Genomic DNA, 12,362 nt, shown 5'->3' with positions numbered 1-12,362 from the left:
TATAGTGCAAAAAATACGGTATCACCGCTGGGAATATCCTGAAGTGGTATGTTTGACATTTAAAGGTCAAAAACAAAGATTTCGTGATCCTACAGAGCCAGACAAATTTTGGAGAAAATATGGGCAAGAGTTAGCTGGAGAAAGAGCATTTGGAAGGGAAGCTGGACAGGAAGAGGAAGATTCAACAGAAGTGGAGGTGAAAGAGAAATAAATATGGAACAAGATGGTTTTGAAAATTCTAACTTGAAATATAAATAGGCTAAATAATAAGACTAAATGAATAAAATTGAACATGTTGCAAAGAAGTTAAACTTGGATAAATAAAAGTTAAATAAAAGGGTAGGAAAGGACTTTGTTCCTTCTGATACAACAAATAAGAGAGGAGTTGTAATGTGTATAAAACCAGGGTTGGACCCAAAGCAATTATTCAAAATCAACAAGGAAGAATATTGATAACTTAGATACCATCACATGGAGAAAAAGTATTATTAACGCATTAGGTGTGTATGCACCTAATGAGAAAAAAAATACTATTTTTAAAAGAGGCTGGAAGAAATATTATTTGAACATTTGAATGAAAAGGTGATTTGGATGGGCGATATGAATGGTGTAGCCTCCCTAGATTGGGACAGGACTGTGAGAAAAAATGAAACAAAAGAAGCTACTGAATGCCTTTTTTAGGATGACTGACAATTTAAGTTTAATTGACATTTGGAGAGAAAAACACCCAAAGGACAATGTACATTTTATTTGACTGCAAATTATTCTGCAAGCTGAAAAGACTCTGTATGGACTTCTAAAGATTTGTATTCTAAAGTAAAGAGGGCAGAAATTCTATCAAGAACATTATGAGACTATGACTCTATAACAGTGGAATTAAGAACAGGGACAAGTTTCCCGAAGAGATAGAGACTAAATGAAAATTTATTAAATGATCAAGAAATATTAGGAAAAGGGGCAAAAAATTAAAGGGTTATTTTGAAATTAATTTGAACCAAGAGGCAGATTCAGAGGTGGTATGGGATGCCCGTAAAGTGGTAATGTGGGGTGTTTTTTGGTTTTTTTTACACAGCAAAGCACATACAGAAGAAATATGAGAGCAGAAAAATCAAGAAATTTTAGGAGAAATAAAAGGAAAAGGAAAAGAATTAATAAATCCCTCTCAAAAAGAGATAGTGAAACAGGATAACGAGATGTTTCAATTGCAATATTCAATGATAATAAACAAGGAAATAGAGTGGAAAATTAAATATTTAAAACAGAAACAATTTGACAAGGCTAACGAGCCAGGGAAACTATTATGTAGGTAAATAAAGAAGAAACAAGAAAAAACCTGCATTTATAGAATAAATGCAGGAGGTACAGTTGTGGAAAATCCGAAAGAAATAAGAACATCATTTCTTAATGGGCCTGTCACAATGATGGAATTATAGCAAGCTATTTTACACGCAAAATTAGGGAAGGCACCTGGATCTGATGAAGTTTCAGCAATTCATTATAAGAAAAATTACAAGATTACCTAATGCAACCTATAAAAGATATTATGAATATCTCTTTGAATATAGGAGAGTTACCCAAATCCCGGAAGAGTGCATACATAACTTTGATTCATAAGCAAAATAGAGATCCAAAGCTGGTTAAGAGCTATCGACCTATTTCATTGTTGAATAACAATTATAAACTGTTTTCAGACATATTAGCTAATAGGTTGAAAACTGTATTAAAAGTGGGAATCCATCAAGATCAGGCTGGATTTTTGCTGGGAAGACAAATGAAAGATAATAATAATAATAGAAACATAATTGATGTAATAGAATATTTAGTAGTGAGAAATGAAAAACGGGCAGCTTTAATATTTTTAGACTCTGAGAAAGCATTTGACAATGTCTCCTAGGACTTTATATATTTAAAGCTTTGGAATACAGTGGAACCTCTGGTTACGAACTTAATTCATTCTGGAGGTCCGTTCTTAACCTGAAACCGTTCCTAACCTGAGGTTATTTTGAAATTACAGTGGTACTTCAGTTTTCGAACATAATCTGTTCAGGAATACTGTTCAAGTTCTGAAACATTCAAAAACTGAGTCACAAATGGCAGTCTGGGAATTTAATAGAGAAAACTGAGAAAAATAACATATACACTCAGTGGAAGCCATTCTAAAACTATAATGTTCCTCAACGAAGATGTTTGGAAACTGAGGTACCACTGTATTTTAAACCAAGAGACAGATTTAAAGGTGGTATGGGATGCAAGTAAAGTGGTAGTGTGGGGGCGTTTTTTACACTCCAAAGGGCATAGACAAGAAATAAAAGAGAGCAGGAAAAAGCAAGAATTTTTTACAAGAAACAAAAGGAAAAGAATTAATAAATTCCCCTTGCAAAGAGATAGTGAAACAGGAAATCAAGATGTTGCAAATGCAATATTCAGTGATAATAGATCAAGAAATAGAGTGGAAAATTAAATATTTAAAACAGAAACAATTTCAACAGGCTGACAAGCCAGGGAAACTATTAGCTTGGCAAATAAAGAAAAAACCTGCATTAATAGAATAAATATAGGAGATAGAGTTGTGGAAAATCCGAAAGAAATAAGAAATTGACACTGAACTTGGTAAAAACAGAGATTCTGAACAAATCTCTCTCAGACCATAATCCAGTTACTATACACATAAAATTTAAAAAACATATGAGAGGGAGGTGGAGGATGAATGATGAGGTATGGAGAGATGAGCAAAAGGTGAATAAAATGAGGGAATTGTTGAAGGAATTTTTTGAAATTAATGAGAGACATGGGACTGACAGGAAAATCATTTGGGATACCAGTAAAGCCTATATGAGAGGAATTGGAATACAACAATACAATACAACAAATGGCAAGAATAAGGAAGGCTAAAGCAAATGATACTATGGAAATCAATAAACAGATAAGGGAGAATGAAAAAGAATTGTTGAAAAATCCAAAACAAGAAAGTATAATCCAAAATATTAAAATTCTACAATCCCAACTAATTAATTTAATAAACAAAGAGGTGGAAAATAAGATCAAATGGACAAAACAAAGGTATTTTGAATCGGCAAATAAACCTGGTAGAATGTTGTCTTGGTTAACTAAGGAGAAACAAGCGGATAGGGTTATAATAAGATTATTGAACAAGGAAAAGAAATTACAGATCCGGACCAAATAAAAACGATGTTTAGGAACTTTTATAAAAAATTATATGAATTGGAAGGTAAGGATAAGAATAAAATTAAAGAGTATGTAAGAGAAAACAAAATCCCTGAAATAGATGGTAAGGAATTTAGCAATTTAAACTAGTGCATAAGCTCGGAAGAAATAAGAGAAGTGATAAGGAAAATGGAAACTGGGAAATCACCAGGCCCAGACAGAATACTGACTATTTATTACAAGAAACTAGAAGAAGTAGTAATCTCTAGACTTAAAAAGATGAGATAATGGAAGAAGGGAAAATCCCTGATGTTATGTACTGAAGTTCTCACCCTGGGCCAGCAAGGGGATACTGTAGATAGTTCAGGTCCACATATGCAAATAAGGGATCGAAAGTGACGTTCAGTGATTGGCTAGTTACAGAAAATGGTTCCTGTTGCATTCTAGTGGAGCTCTATATAAGCAGGCTGGCTGAACCCTTCAGTTCAGTTCTGTTCTGGCCTGTGAATAAACAAGAGCTGTTTGAAGAACCGCTGTGTCGTCTGATATGTTCACCCACAACTTAACATCTGACTCTTGGCATGCATGAAGCGTTGATAACCATACAGCGGTACCTCGGGTTACATACGCTTCAGGTTACATACGCTTCAGGTTACAGACTCCGCTAACCCAGAAATAATACCTTAGGTTAAGAACTTTGCTTCAGAATGAGAACAGAAATCGTGCAGCAGCGGCACAGCGGCAGCAGGAGGCCCATTAGCTAAAGTGGTAGTTCCGGTTAAGAACAGTTTCAGGTTAAGAACGGACCTCCGGAACAAATTAAGTACGTAACCAGAGGAACCACTGTACTACCAAAACAAGGAATGGACCCAAACATTATAAAGAACTACAGGCCAATTTCACTATTGAATATTGATTACAAAATCTTTGCAGGTGTGTTAGCAAATAGATTGAAAAAATGCTTGAACAGAATAATAGGCAAGGATCAGAATGGGAGACAGATAAAAAATAATACAAGAGTAGTGATTGATCTTCTAGAATATATTGATATGAAACCTAGTAAAAAGGTGGCAATGTTACTGGTAGACGCGGAGAAAGCCTTTGGCAGTGTGGCCTGGAATTTTCTGGTCCACACAGTGGAAAGTTTGAAACTTGGGAACAAAATTTTGAATGGTATTAAAGCGATTTATGAAAACCAGAAAGCTAAATTAATAATTAACAATGAAATAACTGAAGAATTCCAAATTGAAAGAGGCAGCAGACAAGGATGTCCTTTATCCCCACTTTTGTTCATTGTGATGCTGGAAACACTCCTAATATCGATAAGAAAGGACCTAAAAATCAAGGGGATTAGTCTAAGCAATAGACAATTTAAAGTTAAAGCATTTTATTATTACAGAAAATCCAGAAGAAAGTATACAAGAAGCCCTAAAGAAATTGTTTGAGTATGGAGGAGTATCAGGCTTCAAGTTAGATAAAGAAAAATCAAAATTATTAACGAAAAATATGAGGGTAAAGGAACAGGAAGAATTGGAAAGGGTAACAGGCCTTAAAATCACCACAAAAGTTAAGTATTTGGGGATCTGGATCACAAAAAAATACCAGTTTGTACAAGGATAACTAAGTGGAAGGAAATAAAAGGATATTTAAATAAATGGAATATATTGAACTTGTCTTTATGGGGTAGGATATCCTTGATAAAAATGTCAATTCTCCCAAAAATGCTCTTCCTTTTCCAGACGATCCCAATAATTATTGGGATAAAATGTTTTAAAGGCTGGCAAAAATGAATAAAACATATAATAATAAGTGCTGGAGATGTAAGAAACTAAAAGGAACCTTCTACCATATGTGGTGGACTTGCCCCCAAATTGGGAAATTTTGGAGCATGATCCACGAAGAAATAAAGAAAATACTAAGAAGATCATATAGTAAAAGGCCAGAGGCATTCCTTTTAGGGATTTTAAATGATGATATTCCAAAAGACAAAACTATTTTTTTCTTATACGCAACGTCTGCAGCAAGAATCCTGGTGGCTAAGTACTGGAAAGGGAATCAGTTACCTCATTAGAACTGTCGGTTGAACTGACCTAAGCAGGATGATTAAGGTCTGTGTGGAGATAAACTTTAACCAAAAGTATGCTTTATGGAGACCGAGAAGCAATAAGAGCTTTTGGGAATGGCGCAGCAATTAATTCGGAGTCGCCATCTTGCCAAAGGATTTACAGCCGGGAGGAAGAACGGATTTGTTTTCAGACTGCATTCCTAGTGAATCTCCTCAGAGGTTTTGAGAAAGGAGGCAGATTGGTGAAGATTAATGACGCTAAGACTGTTTTGATGTATGGAAGTGATGTTACATGGAAAACGTCTGGATATGGCTACTGGATAAAAAAAAAAAAATATCCACACAGGATTACAAACTGTTCTAACCAGCTTGCGGAGACTATCAGAGGTCACAAAGAGAAAGGAAAAATATATGAAAATAACAACAAGAGATGTGGAAAAATAATAAGAAAGGACTGGAACATCATACTGTGAACATCATAAGGTTAGATTTGTGGACATTAAAACAGCAGTAAGAAGCAAGAAGTTGATTGGATCCCTTCGGAACTTGGAATATGGGTACCCCCAACAAAAATTTAAAATTCGGCTCTGTAATTTGGAATTTATGTAATTTGGTTTGATTTGATGTGATTGGTCGGTTAATAAAAAATTATTCTTAAAAAAAAAGATTTTTTGTATGTTGGTTTTGTGTATTGTTATTTTTCAATATTTTTCATGTTGTTGTTGTTGTGTGGAAAATACTAATAAAATTTATAAACATGTAAAAAATTAAAGTAATCAATTTGTGAGTTTTTGTACAGAACTTTATTGAGGCGAATGAGGCAATTTGGAAGAAATGGGTAAATATTTAGAATACAGCAAACTACCTAAGATACCAAAAGATAAAATGTCATTTCATAATGGACATGTCACATAGATGGAATTACAACAAGCAAAATTACAGGGTAAATTAGGGAAGGCACCCAGACATGATGGACTTTCAGCAATATAATATAAAAATTACAAGATTACTTAATACAGCCTTTAAAAGAATTATGAGTAACTCTTAGAATACAGGAAAGTTACCCAAATCCTGGAAGAGTGCATACTGTACATAACTTTGAATAAGCAAGATAGAGATCCAAAGCTGGTTAAGAGGTATCAGCCTATTTCATTATTGAAAAAAGATTATAAACTGTTTGCAGACAAATTAGCTAATAGGTTGAAAACTGTATTAAAAGAAGTAATATTATGATTTTATCATGAAGCACCTTGTCTGTGCTGGTTGAAGGAATGGTTGTTATTGAATATTTACAAGCAAACTGTAAACATACTAAGACATTGGCAGGATTAATGTAAAAACCTGCAGTTTCAATATATATATTGGATATATATGGGAATATATATCTGAAAGCATATGTTGAGATAATTTGGAGTACGCAGGAAGATGAAACGAAATGCAAAGAACCACAGAAAGAGGGTGAAGCGAGATCAGATTAAAATGTTAAACTTATGATTAAATATTATAAATATTTTCGCTCTTTGATAGTTACATATAACTGAAATCAAGCTTTCTCAGAATGATGGGAGACAACCCAATGAAAAACACTCACTCTGAATTCCAGGATATTTCATCATTAGTAACAGTCCCCAGCGCAGTGTGGTAGAAATGGTCTCCATGCCAGCAGCAAATAAGTTGGCCACAATAACTATTAAGTTTCTGTTGTGGAAATAAGCATTCATTTTGTTTTTCTTCTCCTCCTGGGATGCAAAGAGTATGAACTGGTTAAAACAAATGGAGTGAGAAAATTTCATGTGCAAAGATAAGAATGAATAACTGAGTGGACCTGATGATCCAAAGTATCATTTCATATCACCCCAATCACTGAGCAGTGAGAGATTCCAGGTTTTTCAGACTATGCCATCATGGTGGTATAGGGTTTATTTACACACATATATGTTGTTGTTGTTTAGTCGTTTAGTCGTGTCCGACTCTTCGTGACCCCATGGACCAGAGCACGCCACGCATATATATGTGCGTGTAAATACATATACATATATATATAACCCAAGCCAGTCCAGCTCCTTGACCCAGTTTTCTTGCTCAGGGATTTTTTTTCAGAAATGCTGGTGAGCACACAACCTTTGCCCCTGCAGAGGCAACTTCTGTACACATTAACAATGGCTGACTATTGGGAAATGGTAGGAAGTATGCCAGGTTGGTCCCTTCTGAAGTGAGACTTCCTGACTACTCCTTATGCATTCACTTGCAAATATACCCTGAAAACACGAATCGAAAATGTCAACGTTTATTCTGCTCCAACTTAAAAGATTCCATTACCTCTTGTTGTCGGATAAGAAATGTGTCAATAAAGCTCCTCTGGTCATTTTCATCCAGATCTCTGAGGTGTTTTATGAAGGTGGCATTTATGAAGGCAAACAGCTCATCTCTATTTTGGATGACAGTCTTACGAGCCCCCAAAAGAAAACCAAGAGCAGGAAACATGTTATACAGCTGAAAGGATAAAAATGTGAAAAAAGAAAAAGAGACATTAGGAAAGCTCAGTACAGTTCTCTCAATTGCGTCTCTCAAAGCGTGGTTGTCCAAATACAAACAAAACTCTTGAATGGCATTTGGAATGGGGTTAGGGCTACCTCAGGACAGCATAATTTATGTGCAACCCTGGAATAATAGGTTATGGCAGTTCTCCTCTGGAGGTTCATCTTCAGAGAGGGAGATCTGCCCTTGGAGCCCCTTCTGAGCCATCATGGAACCAACTATCACTTCTTCTTCCTTGTCCTTGGAGTCCCGATGGCAGTGAGGCCAGGAAGCGTGTTGTTACAGCTTGGTCTCTCCCACAAATGCAAGACAACACTGGCTGTTAATTGCTAAAACAACAAACTAGGACGGAGCTCCTCTACTCATCGTCCTCCCCAGAAGATGCAGTCGCCCAGAGTGAGCTCCTCCCCCTTCCCCAGAATGGAAGCCCCCACCTTTTCTTCCGGTATCTTTCACGCAGCTCTGCCGCTTTTGAAATCCTACGAGATTTGGCAGAGAGTATTTCCTGCATTCCAATGTCTTGCCCACTATTGGAGTTCTCACACCTCTGTCTGTCCCTTTGGTCAGAGCTCAGATTACAGCTGCTTTCCCCCTCCTCTCTGCTTTCTGCTGTTAACTGTCCTCTCCCTATGCCTGCTTCTCCTCCTGTCAGAATCTGAGCTTCGCTGACACGTGTTTGCAAAAGAGACTTTGTTGTAGTTACGAGATGACTGTGCCGTCTGGGTTTTCTAAATATTTCGAATCACCAGCAGGTATCTCAAGATATCAATATTCTGTGTTTTGTAGTGAATCCTGAACAATATACAATAAACATGTTGCCCTCCCCACTTTGCACACACTGCCATTACAATGAACTGTTTGTTTGTTTGTTTGTTTGTTTGTTTGTTTGTTTGTTTGTTTGTTTTAATTGGAAAAAATAGATTACCGTGACTGAAGGGCTTCCGAAAAGCCGGATATTTTCATTGATCAACTTCAGAAGTCTTATGTATGTGGAATCTTCATAATCAAATCGCTTGTCTAGTAGTATGGACACTATAATATTGGCAACAGCAGCATTCATAATTGAGGTGGTTTCAAATGGGTTACCTAGACATAAACAAGACAGTTAAAGAAAAATATTCTGTTGAAATTCCAAATATGGAAAGGGCATTGTTTTTAAGTCTGCTCTTTGTTGCCTTAAATCCCTACTGGCAGCTTCCCTATGTGTAGACCTCCTTTATCAAAGAAACTGATCCTAAGTGTTGCTGGATGTGGCCATAGCTGGGCTAAGAAATGCTTGGAAGTCACAGGAGTTGTTGCAGTACAATCTGCACATTACAGGAACAGACCAATTGCAGGGAACCCTGGGATCTGTGCTTCTGGAAGTTAGGAATATGTAACACAATAGTCTTGGCACCTTTAAACTATGGTAGTGTAGCTATGCACCAGAGGAAAACACCAACCCACCTTCGTAAGATTCAAATTTGTTTATCAGGACACTGCATTCCTCAACAATTCTATCTTCTATGGTCCTCTTTCCCATTCCGTAGTCCCGTAATGTGCTTAAAGCAAACCGCCGCATCACTTTCCAGTTCTCACCATTAGACAAAGTTACACCTAAAAATGGGAGGAAAGGTTTTATGTCTGCATGGCCATTGAACAAAGAATCAATAAATTGTGTTCTGCATTTCTTCCATGGAACTGAGAATGGATCCCAGCTATTCTCCCATTCAGACTTCGGAGCTGGCAGCTGTGCCATCAGAGCATGACCTGAGAACCCATTGATCAATATTTTCCATTTCAAAGTGTAGGATAGAGTAGAGGGTGGTTTGTACATGTCAGGGATCCCAGCAGAACTTTGTATTACATGGGCAGATATTATGCCTCCTTCATGTTTCCTCTTTGCATAGGCTGGGCAAGAAAATGGTGTGTGGCATTACTTTTCCATGTAATCTGCAGAAATCCACATTTGACACTTTTTGTGACACATTCTCAGCCTAATGCCTGCAGATACTCTGTCAATGTCAAAGGCACTGAGGTTGGTTGAAAAATTCACAAGGATTTCCCCCACAGGAAACAATGGATTTCAATGACTTGCTTTGCAAACGCTTATCCTACAAACCATTTCTTGGGAACAGATTGTATTCACCTTGTGGGCCCTGTGTGTGTCTGCAAGCATTACCAGTTCCAATAGAAAGGGAAGTGCCTCACCTAAGCCTTGTGCAAGCTCTTGAAACATTGGAACGATGGGCCTGTCTGCAAATGCGTCCGCGTGATTAACCAGAGCCTCCTTTACTGTCTCATATCCTGTCAACACCACAGTTTTCCGGGGTCCCATTTGGATGCTGAAGACAGGGCCATACTGCTTTGACAACTGGAATTCAACAGAAGAAAAAGTGAGAAACAGAGTTCTGGTATATCCAAAAAATATATTAATGTAAATCATCTCTGGCAGAACCAAGACTGCATTAGCTTGCACATTTACCTAAGAGTCAAGGTTATTTTATACATTCCACAGAATCTAGTAGCAAAGTTTGACTGTTAGACTAGTACCAGGTTTTTTTTAATCACTACTATTGAACTTGGTAGAAATTACTTCCATGTCATTGTGCCTTGGACCGAGATGAAAACATATGACTTAAGAATAATAATTTTGTGGAATGAATTCCCTTTTGTATCTTTGCAAATCACCATGCAAAACAGAATCCAAATAACATAATGACAAAGTAAAAGAGCATTGTCTATGCCTCAGTGCTCTTCAAGACATCTGCTAATAATAGCTGTAGCAGCAACAGTTGCTGCTACAGCTGCATGATAGCACTCTCCCTCCCTGGCCCTGCTCCCATGGTGGAGTCTACTGAACTGAGCTTAGCCTTTTCACCCAGTTCAGTAGACTCCACCGTGGGAGAGGGACCAGGGCGGGAGAGTGCCAGATTTCTGGAATTCCAATGTGTTACCTCTGAGGATGTGGACAGGCTGCTTGGACAGTGAAACTGATCACCTGTCTCCTTCATCCTTGCCCATCCTGGCTCATAAAAGCTCTGTGGGGTGGTGAATGCTTCCCTCTGTTAAGGAGCCTTCCCAGCTCCACTGAAAGTGGTGGTTATAAAACCACTTATTAAAAAATAAATCTTTGGACCCAGCTAATATGGTGAATTACCACCCAGTCTCAAATCTTCCATTCTTGGGCAAGGTGATTGAGCGGGTGGTTGCTGAACAACTCCAGGCATGCCTGGAGGATTTATTTTGAAATAAATCCATGTTCATTGTGGTTAACCAAATTCCTAAATACTTAACTTTTTTGACTACTTCTATACCAATTTCCTCCTGCAATATATCAACCAAATCTTGTTTCATATTTCTAACTAATATTTTAGTCTTGATTTTGTTTTATTTAAAACCTGCTACTTGTCCAAATTGTTCGATTTCTTTAATAACTTCTTTGGCATTATTTAATGGTTCTTCTATAGTTAGTACCAAGTCATCTGCAAAGGCTTTCACTTTATGTTCTTTCCGGCCAACTGAAATTCCTTTTATTTTCTCATTTTCTCTTATTGTCCTTAGAAAGACTTCCAGTACCAATATGAATAATAGTGGTGAGAGCAGACACCCTTTCGTAATTTCAATATTTTCAGTTATTATATTATTTACTATCAATTTTGCTTTTTGATCAGAATATATATAACTTTTATACCTTTTATAAACAATTGTCTAATGCCCATTAATTCAATATTCTTTATCATAAATTCCCAAGATATATTATCAAAGGCCTTTTCCGCATCTACAAACATTAATATCGCTTGTTTATCATTCCTGGCCGTCAGGTATTCAAACGAATTAAGTTCTTAACCCACGGTAAAGGTAAAGGTAAAGGTAAAGGGACCCCTGACCATTAGGTCCAGTCGTGACCAACGGGAGCTCACGCCATCACAGGGATTCAAACCGCTGACCTTCTGATCGGCAAGTCCTAGGCTCTGTGGTTTAACCCACAGCACCACCCACGTTATCCTTACAACTGCCTATTTTTTTCTGGTTTTCTGAGTATTCCTAGCAAATATTTGTGCTGCCACAACTGAATAATAATAATAATTTAATAATAATTTATTATTTATACCCTGCCCATCTGGCTGGGTTTCCCTGGCCAATCTGGGCGACTCCCAACAGATTAATAACACGATAAAACATTAAACATTAAAATTTACCTAAAAACTATTGCCGTCAGGTGTCTTACAAAAGTCATATAGTTGTTTATTTCCTTGACATCTGATGGGAGGGCGTTCCACAGTGTGGGTGCCACTACCGAGAAGGACCTCTACCTGGTTCCCTGTAACCTGAGGGAACCGCCAGAAGGCCCTCGAAGCTGGACCTCAGTGTCTGGGCTGAACAATGGGGTGGAGACTCTCCTTCAGGTATACTGGGCCGAGGCCATGTAGGTCTTTAAAGGTCAGCACCAACACTTTGAATTGTGCTTGGAAACGTACCCGGAGCCAACAGTGGCATAGCAAGGTCAGGTGATACCCAGTGTGGGTTTATTGTCACCCCCCCACACACACACCTTGAAATATATACAGTGGAACCTGGTGGCACTGTGGGTTAAACCACAGAGCCTAGGACT

General features: G+C 37.5%; 1 protein-coding gene across 1 annotated transcript in view; it reads right to left on the bottom strand.

Annotated features, from left to right (window-relative positions):
* LOC308473029 (uncharacterized protein) overlaps nucleotides 1-12,362 on the bottom strand; it is a 115,082-nt gene that overhangs the window by 25,109 nt on the left and 77,611 nt on the right. Inside the window, exons 4-6 of the mRNA XM_080998278.1 lie at nucleotides 8,694-8,854; nucleotides 7,550-7,723; nucleotides 6,822-6,990 (exon numbers count right to left, since the gene is read on the bottom strand). Of these exons, the coding sequence (XP_080854404.1) occupies nucleotides 6,822-6,990; nucleotides 7,550-7,723; nucleotides 8,694-8,854 (504 nt within the window). The remainder of the gene's footprint in view (nucleotides 1-6,821; nucleotides 6,991-7,549; nucleotides 7,724-8,693; nucleotides 8,855-12,362) is intronic.

Source organism: Podarcis pityusensis (genome assembly GCF_964106645.2).
Source record: "Podarcis pityusensis genome assembly, chromosome: 3".
In the NCBI taxonomy this organism is placed as follows: domain Eukaryota; kingdom Metazoa; phylum Chordata; class Lepidosauria; order Squamata; family Lacertidae; genus Podarcis; species Podarcis pityusensis.
Note: the sequence above shows the minus strand (reverse complement) of the source record. Positions and strands in the feature narration are given on the sequence as shown.